Below are 16,103 nucleotides of genomic sequence, written 5' to 3' on the forward strand. Positions count from 1 at the left end.
TCCTCTGCATTCACCAAATGGAAACAGTTTAAACTGCAACGACTTGTGCTGGAGGGCTTTTGTCCTGCAAGAGCTAACTACCCTTGCATAACAGGCAATTGTTTTGCCATAAATCAGTAGCAAATCAGATGGTGAGTAGCTTTTGCTAGAAAATCTTGATAAACAGAACCCACTGAAAGCAGGTTCCTGGTTGATTTTTTTTTCCCCTTTTCAACGTATAAGAATAGAAAAATCTGCTCAGAGTTTTCTGAAAAGTCAAGTGGTGGAAAAAACAAGAGCAACAAGGACACGTACCAATAGGTCTTTCTTTGTACAATGTTTTTTGTATGGCATTGGGGTTGGATAATAGAAGAATGGGTTTCTGGAATTACGGACCTTTCCTGACATATGAATTTTATATTAGATTTTAAAATTCTAACAGAAGGAGATGGACAGAGTACAAAAATATTTTCTAACTTAAGAAGTGGTGGTAAAGCTTCCATATTTTCTGCTGTACCCAGTGAATATAGGCAAGTTTCCATCACCATCAACAGTATTTTGACCATTATTTTCCTTGTGTTGATTCATTCACCTTGTTTTCCTACCCACTAAGCAAGATTAGTAAACTTACTGTGAAACTGGCAGAAATTCTAGAGCCTTTTCTCTAATACAAATTCCCAGCTTAAAAAAAAAAAAAAGAGCCAACTGGCTGGTGGAATCTTCTAAATTTCACACCCTGTAAGTACTGCCCAAGAAGAGAGTCATGAATACACATGTCCAAAGCTATAAAGATTAATAGATTCCTGCTCTGGACTGTTGAGGGGAAAAAAGGTCATATCTCTAAACTTAGACTAAAAGGCCTTTGTCAGATGTTTTCAGTGGTATTAAGCAACTCCTGCTTTCCAGTAAAGCTGGGAGCTGGGAGAGTGAACAACCTTTGAAATTTGCTGCCATTGGAAATTGCCTCATGTTTTCCATTATAAATATTTTTCTTTTGTTTCTTTTATTTAAAAATTTTTCAGTTGCAAGTTGAGGTTTTCCATATGAGATAGCAGTTTCAAATGAGTCCTTCCAATGAGCTTCAAATGTTTTGAAGCTTCATTAGGACTAACATATTTGCCTTGCTGATTCAGTTTCCATCCCTCAAGAGATATAATATTTTTTTCTGTGACAGTGTCAAGTTATACCTTCCTTTGGCACCTCTGGTTTACAGAACATTTAATGAACTTTTTCTTTTGAGTATGCACCCGTGTGCACTAATGGTAAAGAAAGTAGATTGCTAGTATTATGGTTGTGGCATTTGTAGAAGCTCTTGGAACAAGCAGTGGTTTTGGCAAATGATTTACCTAATGGGATGGAGTTTCCTATGCTTGTTCTTATTCAGGAAGTGTCTGAGGAACACTGCCCTCTCCCTTAATTGCATGTGCAATATGAGTTTAATCAGTAGATTTTCAGTTTTTTGTTGAAGATTTCAGGTTAATCAATGGGGTTGGTTTGGGGGTGGGTTTCTTGGAATTGCTATCATTTTCTGCATGGACAGAGCTTGAGGTCTTGGCTGTTTTCCTGCTGGTTACCTCTGCCAAGGACTTCAGTTCCTCCCTAGATATGTTATGTGGTGGGAAATTAGGGTTATTTTTTAATCTGGCTTCCTAAGAAAATTGATTTTGTTTGCTGTAAAATTAATATGATCATGTTATCTGTATGTACAGGTATCTGTCATTTTTCTCCTGCTAACTTTTTTGAGCCTGCTGGTCAATTTGAAAAAAAAAATTGCAGAAAGGTAGAAGTCTCGGAAATAGTAAATTCCCATTGTTTTATGAATATAACCACTAAGAAGAGGAAGATACTGTTACTGCCATCTGAAGGAAAAGCTGAAGCCCCTCTGTATTCAGTGCTGAATACAGTGCTGAAGCTCCCTTCAGTATTCAGTGTGCAGAGAGTCAATATGGGAGAAAGAAATTACAAATATTCTAATCTTAGGAAGTGCTTTAATTAGAATTCATGCCTTACTAAACATCAGGTGAAAAAAGCTTCTCTTCAGTCAAGATTCCTCTCCTGAATGCATGCTCTGATATCTTGCAAGGCATAAAGAGCATTTGAAGCTTTTCATTTGGCAAAGGCATTTAGGACATCTTTCCAGCGTGGTTTCTCTGATGTTTATAAGGGCTGTACTCCTGCTGTGCTGTGGCTTTAACACAGCCCGTGTAAAAAGTCAGTCTGATACATTGTAGAAGTCCACTGGAAACCAGACTTTGTTACTGTGCTACTCACCAACTTCCTGCTTACTTGTCCTGTGAATAGTCCTGATTCGTGCAAATAAAGGGGGGGTAAACATTGACTGGCAGACAGTCAAGAATAAAAGAAATACAGAGATTACATTGGTGGAATAATATAGCTGATGTTTACATGCATAAAACTCATAAAGAAGTAATTCATCAACCTTTATTAGGTCATGTCCATATATTGGTATTACATTAACGTTGGTAACGTTGCGTTGTTACAGCACATGTGCAGAAGAGGATCAAATTACTGCAGATGTGTGAACCAAAACTTTGTGATCCTTTTGGGGGCTTGGGGGAAAAAAAATGTTGACTTAATATTACACATTTCGTATATGAGCTTACGTATGAGGTGCAGGTGGTTATAGGGGTAAAAAGGCAATATCTCATTTTATCAAGGAGACATTAAGATAAGGATTTATGTGTCCAAGGCTGTAGTAACTGAAATAAATAAATAAATAAATAAATAGTGTATTGTATTATACAAATGCCAAGTTTGAACCGGCAAACAAGAGAAAGGATAAAATAGGAGAAGCTATTGGATTGGCTGTCATTTGTGAAGTCAGAAGTAGATTAATGATATTAAAGACTCTCATCTCACTATTGCTTTTTTTCCTAGCTTGAAAACAATACATTAGGGATAATAGATCCAAATCCTATGGTTCTAAGTATATTATTTTAAACCAAGGTGGATAAGAATTTACCTCAGTAAAAGAGGATCAAATCTCATTCCCTCTTTTGTATCTCAAAACAGCTGATTTTTTTTTAAAACCCTGTGCCTGATTCTTAATCTGGAGTGAAATTGGGCATGTATAGTATCCTGGCATTGCATCATTACCCTGAGCTCTTAGTGAAAGGTAAAAAATCTGAAAGCGTGTGATGATTTCTTTTCTGTCAGTGTAACCACTGTGATTTTTAAAGAAATTAAAAACGATCAGTATCCAAAGAAACACTAACTATAGGAGTAGTTACTAAAGGAAAAGCCTTCAGTCATTTGCAAGGAGGAAGCCCTTTGAACACAAGTATACAGAAAAGTTTAGATTTAAATACACAACTGTGTTGTTTTTTTGGTTTTTGTTTTGTTTTGTTTTGTAGAGGCACGGTATTTTTGTTTTTTTACTCCAACTTCAGCAGACCTGCAATCTTCATAAGCTAGCACATTTATTATAACTCACTTTAAAACATCCAATAGTGGCCTGTGTGTTGAAGACAGGAAATAGTAGAAAAAGCAGACAGCATATGATTTCTGAGAACTCATCTTCACAACAAAATAGTAACCTAAGCAGGCAGGAGCCCCAAATCAGCTATTTCTGCCCAGGTAAACTAGAATTCTAAAACACTATTTATAGATTTAAGTAATATGGAAGGTTTCATTTCTTGCATTCTTTAGTCAATTCAAAAATAACTTTTTGTGAGTGACAGATATTTGCAATAAAAAAAGCTTGTGAAGTTGTCTCAGTCTGAAATCATGTACTTCTGTGGCTGCAGATCTATAGCATAAGACAGTGTGCAGCATCTTCTTTAAATGTTGTAAAATGAGAAGACAGTTAACCTGCCTGAGTAGGTAGTATCCAAGGGATTTTGGTGACACTGTGATGTTATTAGTTGATGGAAGGCAGAACTTGGGATAAACTGAAATGGCTCAGTAGTAAACTTCAACCTGGAAAGATGCTGAGGACCTGCTTGAGAAATTCTGATTGTACTCCACTTCTGAAGTAGTTGTGAGTTCTGCTCAGCTTTTGTGCACATAAAGAAATATTCATTCCCTGAAAGAAATTCTATCAAGGATTGTGTACTAATGTATTTGAAGCAAACTGTAGAAGCACTATACACAAATTGTATTATGTGTTCTTGAAACACTTTGCATTTTTAGGATAAAAGGTATTTTAATAAGACATGTAGTACTGCTTCAATGCTTTTATTTTTGGTAATCATCTGATCTTTTTTACATATCTATATGACTCAAGAGCCTTAATATAATTTCCAAAAAGAGAATACTTTATTTAGGAAGCAATTCAAGATGTAGAATCCTAATATTTCACTCTTACTAAATGACAGAACAGAAGTTATTTAAAAGCATACAATCTTTCTGAAAATGTCATTCTTCAACTAAAGATCCTGGTTTATCAAAGCATCTGATATTTATTCGTAAATACATCTACTTGCAGATGCAATTTAGGCCATGCAATATCTTACCACTCAACATCTTAAATGTTAAGTAATATTAATCAAATCCTTAAGTGATAAGGTGGAATTTTTGTCTTTCAATGGCCATTTGCAGCTTCTAAGGGAAAGAGGGGCAGCATTAAAGACAGTTTAAGGGGTAGAAGTGTGTGTGTTTGACTGATGGCCTGACTGATATCTGTGAATGTACACTGTGAATGTTCATTATCTCTTCTGGGATAAGGGGAATCTTTGTGAAAAGGATTTTTTGCTCCAGTCTTTGCCTTGCAGAACATGCTATAATGAATGTGCTCCATGACCAAAATCCAGGCATCAGTGTAACCAAAATCCTGAGAATACCTGTATTCACTTTCTGACCAACTTAAGTACTGCTGTTAAGTTACAAATTATGAGATTTCCAATTTCTTGTGTATATATGAGGTCCCTGCTTCAGTTTTAACACAGTCAAGAGTTGTGGGTTTATTTTCTGCCTTTTCTGTTTTAAAAGTAGACCCATGTCTGCCTTTTTACAGAAGGAACCTTTGTTACTTCTGGTGTAAGACCAGAGTTTCAAAGTGCCAGTGTTTTCTTCTGAGAATTTTTCTCAGTCTTTCCACCTACCAAAGGCTGCCCTTGTGCAATGTGATCCACAGCTCTGCTTCCCTCTGTTTTGAAGAGAACATATTAGGATGAATTTTGAATTATTTGTATTCATGGGAACAAAACAGACTTACACAAATTCCTGTGGTAAAGACTCTGAAAGGGACTGTAAAAACTGTCTGAGCAGATTGATATCACCTTGTTAAATGAGTAAGAGTTTAACATGGTTCATATTAGTTTGTCAAGCCACAGTGGCTGTGTTTACATGAAAAACTGATGTTCTCTTGCCTTGTGTCCACATGTGTATTTGGCTTACATAAAACCAGAGTGCACTCGGCCTCCTGGAGCATTTAGCAGGAGCACCAGACCAGACTTGTAGCATTCCACATCATTTGTGAACATAAGATAAAGCCAATTTCAAGATCTGAGCAAGAATGCCCTTTAATCATGCTGCATACACATGGAAATCAGTGTCAGAAGCCAGATGTATGAAAGAAAAACATTTTTTTCCTTTAACTTTCTGTCTCCCTCAGGCATTCTTATTGATGACCCAAATGCTCAACTTCATATCCAGAAGTTTTCCAGCATGTTGCTCTCATTTCATTTCTGAAATTTTTTTGCAAGTTTTCTTGCCCTCTCAGTATGTATTTCTTGTTCTTCATGTAAGCTAATTAAATGTAATGCTGATGAAGCAGAGGACAGGATGTTTCATACAAAATGTTTCTTCAGAAAGATGAGATTCACAAATGAGGATTACTGTATGGCCTAAGGAGAATGAAAAAAAACTACATGAGAGAAGTTTACGACACAGCAGTGTTTTAGCACAGAGGCAAAAAATAAATGCTCTACAAAATTATCTACAAAATATGTCACTGCAAGTGTTAGGCATTAAGCAATATAGGAAAAGAGTAACAATAAGAGATAATTACTGTAATTTGGCAAGTAGATGAGAGAACATAAATAAAATAAGGAACAATATGAGCAAGTGCAATCAGAAAACATAAAGGGCTGCAAGTTATAGGAAATGACTGTTGTTCTTCAGAAAAAGGCAAGAACAGTAGGCAGGGAAGGCTATAGAGTCATAAGGTTTTGAGAGTCATTTTCTTGCTTTGTGATAGACACTGCTGGTTAGCTGGGTTTGGTACAAGTACTGGAAAATTACCTGCTGTGTGAACAGTCACAATATAGTAAACTGGATGTTATTGAATGTATGCTGTAAGAGTCATCAGAAATTACAGATAGATACAGCATATGTTTGTAAGTGTAACTGATACTGTCTTAGAGCAGTTATTAATTTATATTATCCACTTTATTGATGGATAATAAGAGAAGATGTACATGGATTTGTGATACATATTCTGTTCAACTGAATTGTTTGGGAGATCATCATTAAAGCAGAGTGGATTATAAAAGAGTAGATCAGTATCTGAAATGCTGTAAAGCACTGTGTAACATACCACCCAGGCTTCAATGCAGTGAGGAATTTCCAGGGATCCTTATAATAAATAAATCCTGGATTATTTTGTTAATTTATTGGGTGCTGTTGCTTCAGAGGAGCATACTGCTCACAGCATACCACCAGTCCAGTGTTCTCTTTCTTTTTCTTCTTTTTCAAAAATTTGTAATTCCTAACTCCTGTCTTCATGCTACACCATTTTTAGTTCCTTTTTGACACAGCTTTTTCCCTTGAAGTAGAAGAGCCAATGCCCAGTGTTATCTTACTTGCTACTTAGAAGGCCCTTAATATATTCACAGTTTAGGTAGTTATAAATATATCAGCAAAGCAGGTAATGCCATTAAAGGTACCTTTCTGAAGAACAGGAATTTGAAGAATGACGGACTCAACTTTCCTCCTTCACAGTTCATGAGAAGGAGAAATGGGGAGAGTGCATTATTTTAAACAAAGTCCTAAGTTTGTGTTGGTATCTCAAACCAATGCAGGGTGGAAAAGTTTAACAATTCAGTTACAGTTGACTTTTTCTTTACCCAAAATCCTGTTTTGTCATAGTTGTGATGAGTCTCCAGCCTCTTTCACAGTTGCTCTTCTTTCTGAGATCCATGCAGAAGAAAATTGAAGGAGGTTAGGCTACATGGTCTTTCTCTTGTACGTTTTTGAACTTCTGTGGAAATTAAAACATAACAGGACTGCACAGTGCTCTCTTTATTTACTTATCTGCCCATGTTGCTTATCTTATCTACCTTTTCTGTTCAGTGATGTTTGCTGCTGCTCTGTTTGTCTGGATTTCTTTCGTACAACTTTTCCTGGTGGTTTGGGAGTTATTTGCTGTTATTTCCTTATTGCATTGAATTATCTGTGAAAACCTTCTCTGACCTTTCTTCACTTCTCACTCACGTTTCTCTGAATTTGCTACCAACCTTTAAGAAATAAAGCAAAATGCTTTGGAAATTATTTATCTACGTTGTAAGTGATAAAGGTTTAAGTCTCCTTTCTGCAATGTACATGCGTCCTAACCTCTCATTCAATTCCTCTCTCTGCAGAGTAGCTTGAAATACTAGATTGTGATAGTTCTTTGATACAGGAACCATGCCCTCCTCTTTAAACTGTGAGGTATCTAGCAACTGATTCAGGGCCTCTTATATCTGTTTCCTGTAAATATTCTTTAATGAATTATTATTTAGTAAAAATATTTAATATTATTAATTTGAATTAATACTAGTAAGCAATACCTTTTGAGAGCGAAGGGGAAGGATACACCAAAGTTTTATTTTTTATATCATAAGAAGTGTCTCTAAATTCAGCTCTCCATCATTTGTTGTGGATTCTCATTATTCTCTGCCCCACTTGACTGAGTATAGTACATTTGCAAAACACATTTCTATGGGTGGTTTTTTTTGCAGAAAAACTAAGGGGGGCATCAGTTCAGTAAGTAGTAACACAAAAGCAACATTTCTCAGAAATTTTTAGCCTTAAAGAGAAGGCTAAAACTCTTTCTATAACCTGCAGAACTTTTAATATTTTCTTTTTTAACCCATCACTAGTGTATTATGAAAAACAATTCTATATTAATACTTTGAAACAGTTTGAAATATATTGCTCTATACTTTTCACTTTTATGCTGTCAGGTTGAATAAGTGACCATCATTTCTGTACCATTTTATGGAGTGATATTGTTGACACCAGTTAAGTTAACCTGGACACTTCAAAGCCTCACTGATAATTTCTGGTGCTTGGAGTTTTCCTCAAGTTTGTACCTTGAAGTCTGATGGAGGTGCCAGAGGGCAATCAGTTGTGCTGGGCTGCCTTCCTGCCCAGCTGTCTGCTGTGAGCCACAGGTCAGTTTATAAAAGTGGGTCCTGTCACCCAGAGAAGAAAGCAATATGGTGCCTGTTGTAGGCAGCATGTTTGTGTGCCCTGTGGTACCACTGTGTGACATCAAGTGTCCCATCAGACAGGTAATAATTGTTATCCTCTTGTGGTTTTGTTTCTTCAGAGAATGTGAGATGTGAGGATGGTGGAGTGCTTCTTTTTCCAGCACTAGCAGCCCAGGTTTTCACTCATTCAACACACCAGTAGAAATCTGGCAGTCCCCCTTATGCAGAATGTTTCTGTGTGGAAAAATCCATTAGGCAAATGAAAAATCCTTTCAGTCCTGATTTATCAAATACAGAGGAAATTCTAGCATTTTCAGACTTCTATGCTATCATACTGCAGTAAGAAGAACTTGGTACTGCAGGAGTACCTGTTCTTTCTTCCTCTAGCTCTCAGTACTTAGTGAAGGGATGAAAAGAAACAAATTCTAATGTAATTATAGGGTTAACCATCTATTAATGTCATGCTACTTGAGTTATTTTCTTTGAGAAGGAGTAGAATCCTGGGGACAGAGCTCTTATCCCCACAAATCTCTCAGTGTTGAATTACTCTAGATATGGTTTGCATTTAAGTCTGATAGATTAAAGTCTGCTAGAACCTAGAATCTGTACACCTAATGTAAGTCTCCTTGGTGTAACCACTTTATCTAAAATGGCTAATACATTATAGACAACTGCTTCTTTCTTACAATTTTACCTGCAGCAGAATAGAGAGGTTGGACTAACCCAAACATAGTATTTATTAGCACTTACAAATTAATTCATCCCACAGCTTTTGTACTAGTCTATGAATGCTACTAAACTTCCATGTACTTCAATGTAAGCATCTGAACATTATAGATGAGCAAGCAGAGAAGCAGAATGGTTGAAATAACATGCTAGGACATACAGAGTTAGCAGAAGAGCTGAAATAAAGCTCAGTAAGTCTGACTTGCAGTTTTCTGCACATTCTGTGAAATACATTCTGGTTTTAGTATTTGCTCTTTACAATGATTATTTCATATTTTTTTCCAGTCACTAGTCAGGACAAGCTCAGAGGTATTTACTCTGAACCACTAGTAGTAGGTCAAGGAAAAAATGATGGTATCATCCTTTCTGCTCTAATGGCCAGATGCTGAGTCTGAATTTGACCAGGATTCTTTCTTCAGATAAGTAGATTTGGCATAGTTTTCCCTCTAGGCCTGTTTGTGATTGTATTTATTTTTCCAGTACGTTCAATAATATAGATGCCTCAGATTATATCTCTTAGCTGAAAACATACATTTCTGTTTTACCAGTATTGTAGTAGAAGTAATTCAAAGTAAAAATTATTTCTTTAAAAATAGAATGGAAATTTTTGTGGATACACTTCCTTTTGTGATAGATTTGAGTGGACAAGCAATATGTTAACTATGTTTGCTTTAAGTGGACGATTACAGGAAAGGAAAGAAAATGCTGTCTCAAACCTAGACTGTCCAATTTTTCAGTACAAATGTTCTGTTATTTTGCTGCTAAGCTTTGTGTTGCTGATCGAAGCACTATCCCAAGGCTTCTGCCAAGCACCATGTAGTTTGTGTGATAGGAGGGATTTGGTTACAGTCAGGCGAGTCTGAAAAATGGTAAACTGACAGCAAATCTGGGATCATGGTTGCTAAGGCAGCTTTTGTGGTCACGTGCTTTTATTTGATGTGGTTCCTTGTGTCTCTTGTGCCAAATGGTGTAATGTACTAAAGTGATGAAACTGCAAAAGAAAAAAAGTCAACTATTTACTTCAGCAACAGAGGACAAAGAGAACAGGGAAGGAGATCAAAGCCCTTAACATGCCTCTCAAAATAGGAAAAAAGAGCAAAAAGAAGGGAATTTCTTTCCATGTGCTTGAGGCTACTCTTGGATATAGCCATCATGAGTAATAAACCCTTTAAACGCTCATGTCTGCAGTGTGCTTCAGTTTCAAAATACAGCAGGTATTACAGAGAGTTAAAAAGGTAATTTTACCAATCTTGGTAAAATTAAGGACTATAGTCTATAAAGTCTACTTTTCATCACTGGTACATAGATTTGACAATGCTTTAACACTGGCCACATTGACAGAAAAGCTCATAATTACTTTAAACCCATATAAAAGGTCTTTCCACTCAGAGGCAAGTTTTTAAATTGTTTACATTTTCAAAGTGAGACGAATCTATAACTCCATCATTCACAATCATTGAACCTGTCTTTTCCCTGTTTTCTGTGTGTTTTGCAGAAAGAATATATTGGAGTTAGAAAAGTTGAGTGCAGTCAATATTATGTACTGCTTTCTTTTGGTATAAAGCTGTTTAATGCTACATTACACTGTATTCAGGATAAGTATTATTCTTACAGTTCTGAACTCCTCACCCAAATACACATTTTCTACTCTCCTAAAAAAAAAAAAAAAAAAACTTCAATAAAGTAAGGTACCTCCTTTTAAGAGTATAGCTTTTCTCTTTATGTTCTTTTCTTGGTGATATTTGTTTCACAGAAAAGCTTATGGAATTTTTGAAAATGGGGAATGGGAACAGGTAAGGGGGGAGCACAAAATATAAACTGTATTATGTGTGCACCGGTCCTTTGCTGTAGTAGCATAACCTTTGTTAGCACTTAACTCTTTAAACTGTGATGTAGAGAGTGGTCTGAAATAATCCTCATTTTTCAGACTTAGGTCAAAAGTTTCCCAGCAATCTAGAGAAACCTGCCTTTTTTTCTCTTTGGAGAAAGAGAGAAGCAAATTGAGCTGCAGAGAAGAGGTGGTGCAAATGGAGGCGTTTAGGGGAACTAGGCAGGCCCAAGAGCTGTAGGGAAGGGGGTAGGGATAGGAGTAAGAGCATCTCTCTACATGCCTGTAAGTGTTCCTTGCTAAAGCACTCAGTCTTCTGAGCTTGAAACTTGCAAGTACCCTTCTTCCCTATGAAGTGATGGGCAAATAACTGGTTCTTTACCCATAAATACTCAAGAAGAAAAACAGTCACTTCTCTAAACTTGTGAATTAATGCTAAGCCATTTATTGAGGATGATTTCTTGAGAAAGACATTTTAATTAATTATAAGTTATCACAAAATGTGGAGGAATTTTGCATTTTGTATGTTGGCCTGAATAAATAGATCCACTGAGAGACAGAGCAAGTCACTTGGAATGCACCAGTCAACAGCAGGAATGTAAACATACTCCAGCTATGCTTTCTGAACTTGTATTTCAGCATGTCACAGAACAAAACTTATATTAATGCAGGCTGACTGCTGCGCTTTTTGAATTGAGTAGTGAGTTCCTCACAAAATGCAATTTAATTCACAGACCATGGATCAGAACCACATTGTGACTGACTCTGGACGTCCAGCAGGACAGGACCTTACTGCAAGGAGTCTCTGCTCTGTCTTAAAATGAGATGAATGAAGTTGATTTGCAGAGCAGAGTAGGCTTAGAGTAAGAGCAAGCAAATAAAATTCTGAGGCCAACAGGTCTTTGTTCCAGCATGTTTGTACAACCTTATCTCTGAGACAGGTAGATCTACCATGTATTTAATCTTCATCTGGTACTAGTCGAAATGAAATGGCATCCCCTAAGACTGTGGCTTCGTGAATTGTTAAAATTACAGAAAATACCAGACTGTTAGAATTCTAGCCTTTAAAAAGTAGCAGTTTGTTGGAAAAAAAACAGTGTAAAAATCAAACACAATTCAATTGATTGTACTGAAACTAGCCTTACTCTGGCAGCTGTAGGGGAGCAATTGTCTGTGCTTCCTCATCATATCTCTTGATGCTTTTTGTTTAACATTTTTTGTTGTTGTGATAAAATGAACGTGGGGTTTTTTTGTCAGGGGTATATAGCACTGATACTGAGAAGGAAAGCTTGATTGCAAACAGAAGTGTTTAAGATCTATGCTCCAAGAGGCCCAACTATCTGGAAAGCAGATTTGACATGCAGCAATCGTTAGCTTGTGCTGTTGAAATACTTTGCCAAATGGAATGTCCTTCACTATAAAAGCACTTATAGCACTTTGGCACTTTTTCTTTTGATAGGACTGTGAGGTACCTCAAAAAGCAGCCTTAGATATTGAGCTGCGTGGTGACATTCCCTTGCCCAATTGTCTCCATTTTGCACCCTTTACAGGTCCTTCTTTGGCACTGTGGAAGTCTCTTCCTTCTTCAGTTGCAGGTTTTTTATAAGTCAGATGAATTATTGCGGCCTCTTGCCTGATCTCAGGGTTGTGAGGTACGGCAAATATATACCTTTAACGTGACAGACATTGCAGTACAACGTAGTCAAATCAAACTTTGAGCAATAGCTTCTTTACCTGTTTAAAAATAAAAGGTAAATATCAGTTTAATGAGACAGATGAATCTTAATTGCTAAATGTTTCTAGACAGTTTTGAGATGGTCAGAGGCAAGGTCCTGTGCAAATGCAGTATTTTATTAAAATATTTAATAAGCAGATTCTCTGATCCAATAGAGGGAACAAAGATGCCTGTCCACTCTTAATTTTCCTTACCCATAATTATTTGTGCAGAATATAAATTACAGATGGTACAGCTTTATTCTGTTTTCAGAGGATAATTACACTAGAAATTCCAGCCTTCTTTCTGTGGAGGGACCTCTTTCTCAGAAACCACACCTTTCAGTAGTCTGTTTTTCATTGGAGGTGGGCTGGATTTCCATTTATGTCAACAGGTTTTTACGGGATGGCTACTTTCAAGAGATGGATAGAGGTAAAATGGGAAACCCTTACTCACAAATCATAATAATTCAGTCTGTAAGATGTATTGTAAGCTGATGATATAGGAGTTGAAGCTTTTTTTTGCATGTGTAGTCTGTTAGAGATGACTTCTAATTTCATACCTGCTATTGTAACTGGGAGAGAAGCCAGTAATTCCTGTTGTACTCATCTGAGCATCTTCAGTGCTATGTCCATGCTGCAAGGGAACTTGGACTTGGTGTCAAATGAAGCAAGGCAGGATGCAAAATGGACAGCACCAGTTGCTCTGTGTATGAGATCAGAGGCTTTTATGGATATATTTACATAATATTTAAGGAGTTAAATAAATTGGAAGTCAGGGTCCTAAAGTAAGGTACACAACCCACTTCTAACATACCAAGAGGTCAAGTTTTCCATTCTCCAATGTTACAGATCGGTGCACCCGCTATACTACAATTTTGTAAGAGTATATTGTTTCAGAAATGTTCCAGCTTTCTAATCATCTTAGTCATACTTCAGTGCTTTTAACCATCCACAAATTGCAAAATTATATTCTTGTGTGAATAATTTTAGCAAGGGGGTAGCAGCAAGGAAACTGAATTCTGTTTAAAAAATCCCATTCAAGTCTTATTTCTGCTGGAAAAGTTTGTTTGTTTTTTTATGTAGCTGTGGTGTACTCAGGACTTTTTTTTTTCATCATTGCATATGCAAAATCCAGACCTGCAGAACTGTTCCATGTGGTGAACAGTCTGCTAAACCCAGACTGTTTTGCCTGAGTAGCAGATTTCCATATACCTCATTATGAGTTTGGGATTTTTTTTGATTTATGTAGGCTCTGTTCCTTCAAAGGGATGCATGACTGCAGACCTTTATACCTACCAAAGTGGTTTCTTATCGAGTACTGAGGAAAATAAGAGGCCAGATCCTGTTGGAGAGTAAAAGACTTGTTTTGCAGAGAAGAACTTTTCTTTCTAGCCAGTGTAATTTGTCATGGAAACAGCATGTAAACAGGAGGCCACATAAAGTAAATTAGCTCTTGAAGCATTTTTATGGTGTCCAAGTTGGTTCTGGATGGTTAGTGAATGATGTAATCCACAATGTGCAATGCAAATTTTTATTTGGTAAGGGCCTATAAAGAAAGATTTAGGTCAGTACTGCTAGAAGGAAGTAGCATGGACTTTACCTAGTTGTTGCCTTATACAGCCTGATTTAAATAAGTGTTAGATCTTTCCACACCAAAGAAGCCATTATCCTGAGTAATAGCAGGTGTGCTTCAGTCTTCTGTCCTTTGATAGTGGCAAATGGTTAAGCTGCCTAATTGCATCTCTGAAGTTACCTTATTTCTGTGAATTCCTACCATTCAGATGTCCAGTATGTGCATGGACAGAATTAACATCCTTGTTTTTGTCATTTCCTACTGGGCATGAACAAAATCATAGAATCATAGACTATAATCATAAACCAATGTAGTTTGGCAAGAAGGAGCTTATCTGGCCAAGCCACTCCTCAGAGCTCATAGCCCCTGTTGTTCAGCTGAGCTTTGAGCACCTCCAAGGACATAGCACCACTGAGGCCTACTTCAGAGAAGCCTCTGACTCCACCATCTCTATAATTTTCCATGAGATAATTGAAGACATCAATATGCCTTCAACTCCCCTCCTCAGTATCCCCCCTCTGCAGAGTTCTCTGAAGACTGAACAAACCCATTTCTTTCAGCATCCTTCTTACATCATCATATACCTGATAATCTTTCTGACCCACTCCCCCCTTGATTTAGTAGGTTAACATCTGTGTCCTATTGGGAAATCCAAAACTGCAGTAGATTACATGATTGATATTTGCATCTGGCCATCTATGACTCCTCAGTCCCAATTATTTTGATTTTTCTTAGGTGGTTTGACTGAAGGTGTATTTTGGAATAGCTGAGGACTTCAGGTCCTCTCCTCCCCCACTAACAAGATGTCTGAACTACAGTACTCCACATCTTACTGATGAGGGCTAAGAAACAGAACTGTTCACAATGAAAAAGCTATTTCCTGAGAGAATGTTTTGCGTTAGTGATACTCTTAAGTGGTTAATTTACAGTGGGTCATGGTATAACCTGTTTTTATAGATGGTATCACTCAATACTTTTTATTATCACCACAGGATAAAATATACTTCCTCTTGGTCATCTGACTTCAAGAATAGGGAAACAGGACTGTGCAGAAATAATTTTCAGATCTCATGGGCTGTACATGTAATGCATTCTTAAATTAACTTATTTTTCTAGTGCGCTTGGAGGATCATCTGCCCTTCACATCCCAGCCTTTCCTGGTGGAGGTTGTCTCATTGACTATGTACCCCAAGTATGCCAGCTGCTAACAAACAAGGTAAGCTGCTGCAGACAATCAGTTTTCCTTTCCCTTATGCACTGTACTGCATTTCCACAGACATCATTATTCCTCTGCCAGGTACGCAAAGCAAGGCATACTTAGGCTGAACTACACAGGGAATACCTTCTTGGTAAAAGCTGAGCACAACATTGAATGGAATGACTCCTTTAGGTAAACAAGTGAGTTTGGGATCAGATCCCGGAGCAGTTTTTTTCTTACTGCGACATGTTATGATTTAGGATAAAATGTTATTGTATTGTACAACACTGCATTGCAGGTTTTTAGTAAATACAGATGTGTAGTTTGCATATTATTGTTCTAGTTGTAAGTTCTCATACCCCAGTCATTATTGTAGGTTTTGAATACTTTCCATGATTTTTCTTCTCAGATGTTTCCACCAGATGAACTGAATCAGCAGTTTCTTTGGATGTTTATACAGTAATAGCTACTTAAGGTTGCTGAAAAGGTTGTGTTCCAGTTAGCTTACTGTTTAAGCAAAAAAGAACGATTATAGTATTTTGAAAGTTTAAGTATAATCTTCAAAAGAAGGCTTAGGGGTCAACATTTAGAAATTTACCTATTACAAACTTCCTATTTGTATATTATTTTTACCTTCAATTGTCTAAATGAAGAGAATAATTTTATCTTTTAGAAAAAGAATGTGTTTTCATAATTATGTTGGAATCT

The 16,103-nt window shown here is 36.9% G+C and overlaps 1 protein-coding gene across 2 annotated transcripts in view; it reads left to right on the forward strand.

Annotated features, from left to right (window-relative positions):
* Positions 1–16,103, forward strand: part of BABAM2 (BRISC and BRCA1 A complex member 2) — a 163,288-nt gene that overhangs the window by 108,030 nt on the left and 39,155 nt on the right. For both annotated transcript variants that reach the window (XM_053972892.1, XM_053972891.1), the window contains exon 8: positions 15,314–15,413. In XM_053972892.1, coding sequence (XP_053828867.1) covers positions 15,314–15,413 — 100 coding nt within the window. The remainder of the gene's footprint in view (positions 1–15,313; positions 15,414–16,103) is intronic.

The sequence above is a fragment of the Vidua macroura genome, chromosome 3 (genome assembly GCF_024509145.1).
Source record: "Vidua macroura isolate BioBank_ID:100142 chromosome 3, ASM2450914v1, whole genome shotgun sequence".
NCBI classification, from domain to species: domain Eukaryota; kingdom Metazoa; phylum Chordata; class Aves; order Passeriformes; family Viduidae; genus Vidua; species Vidua macroura.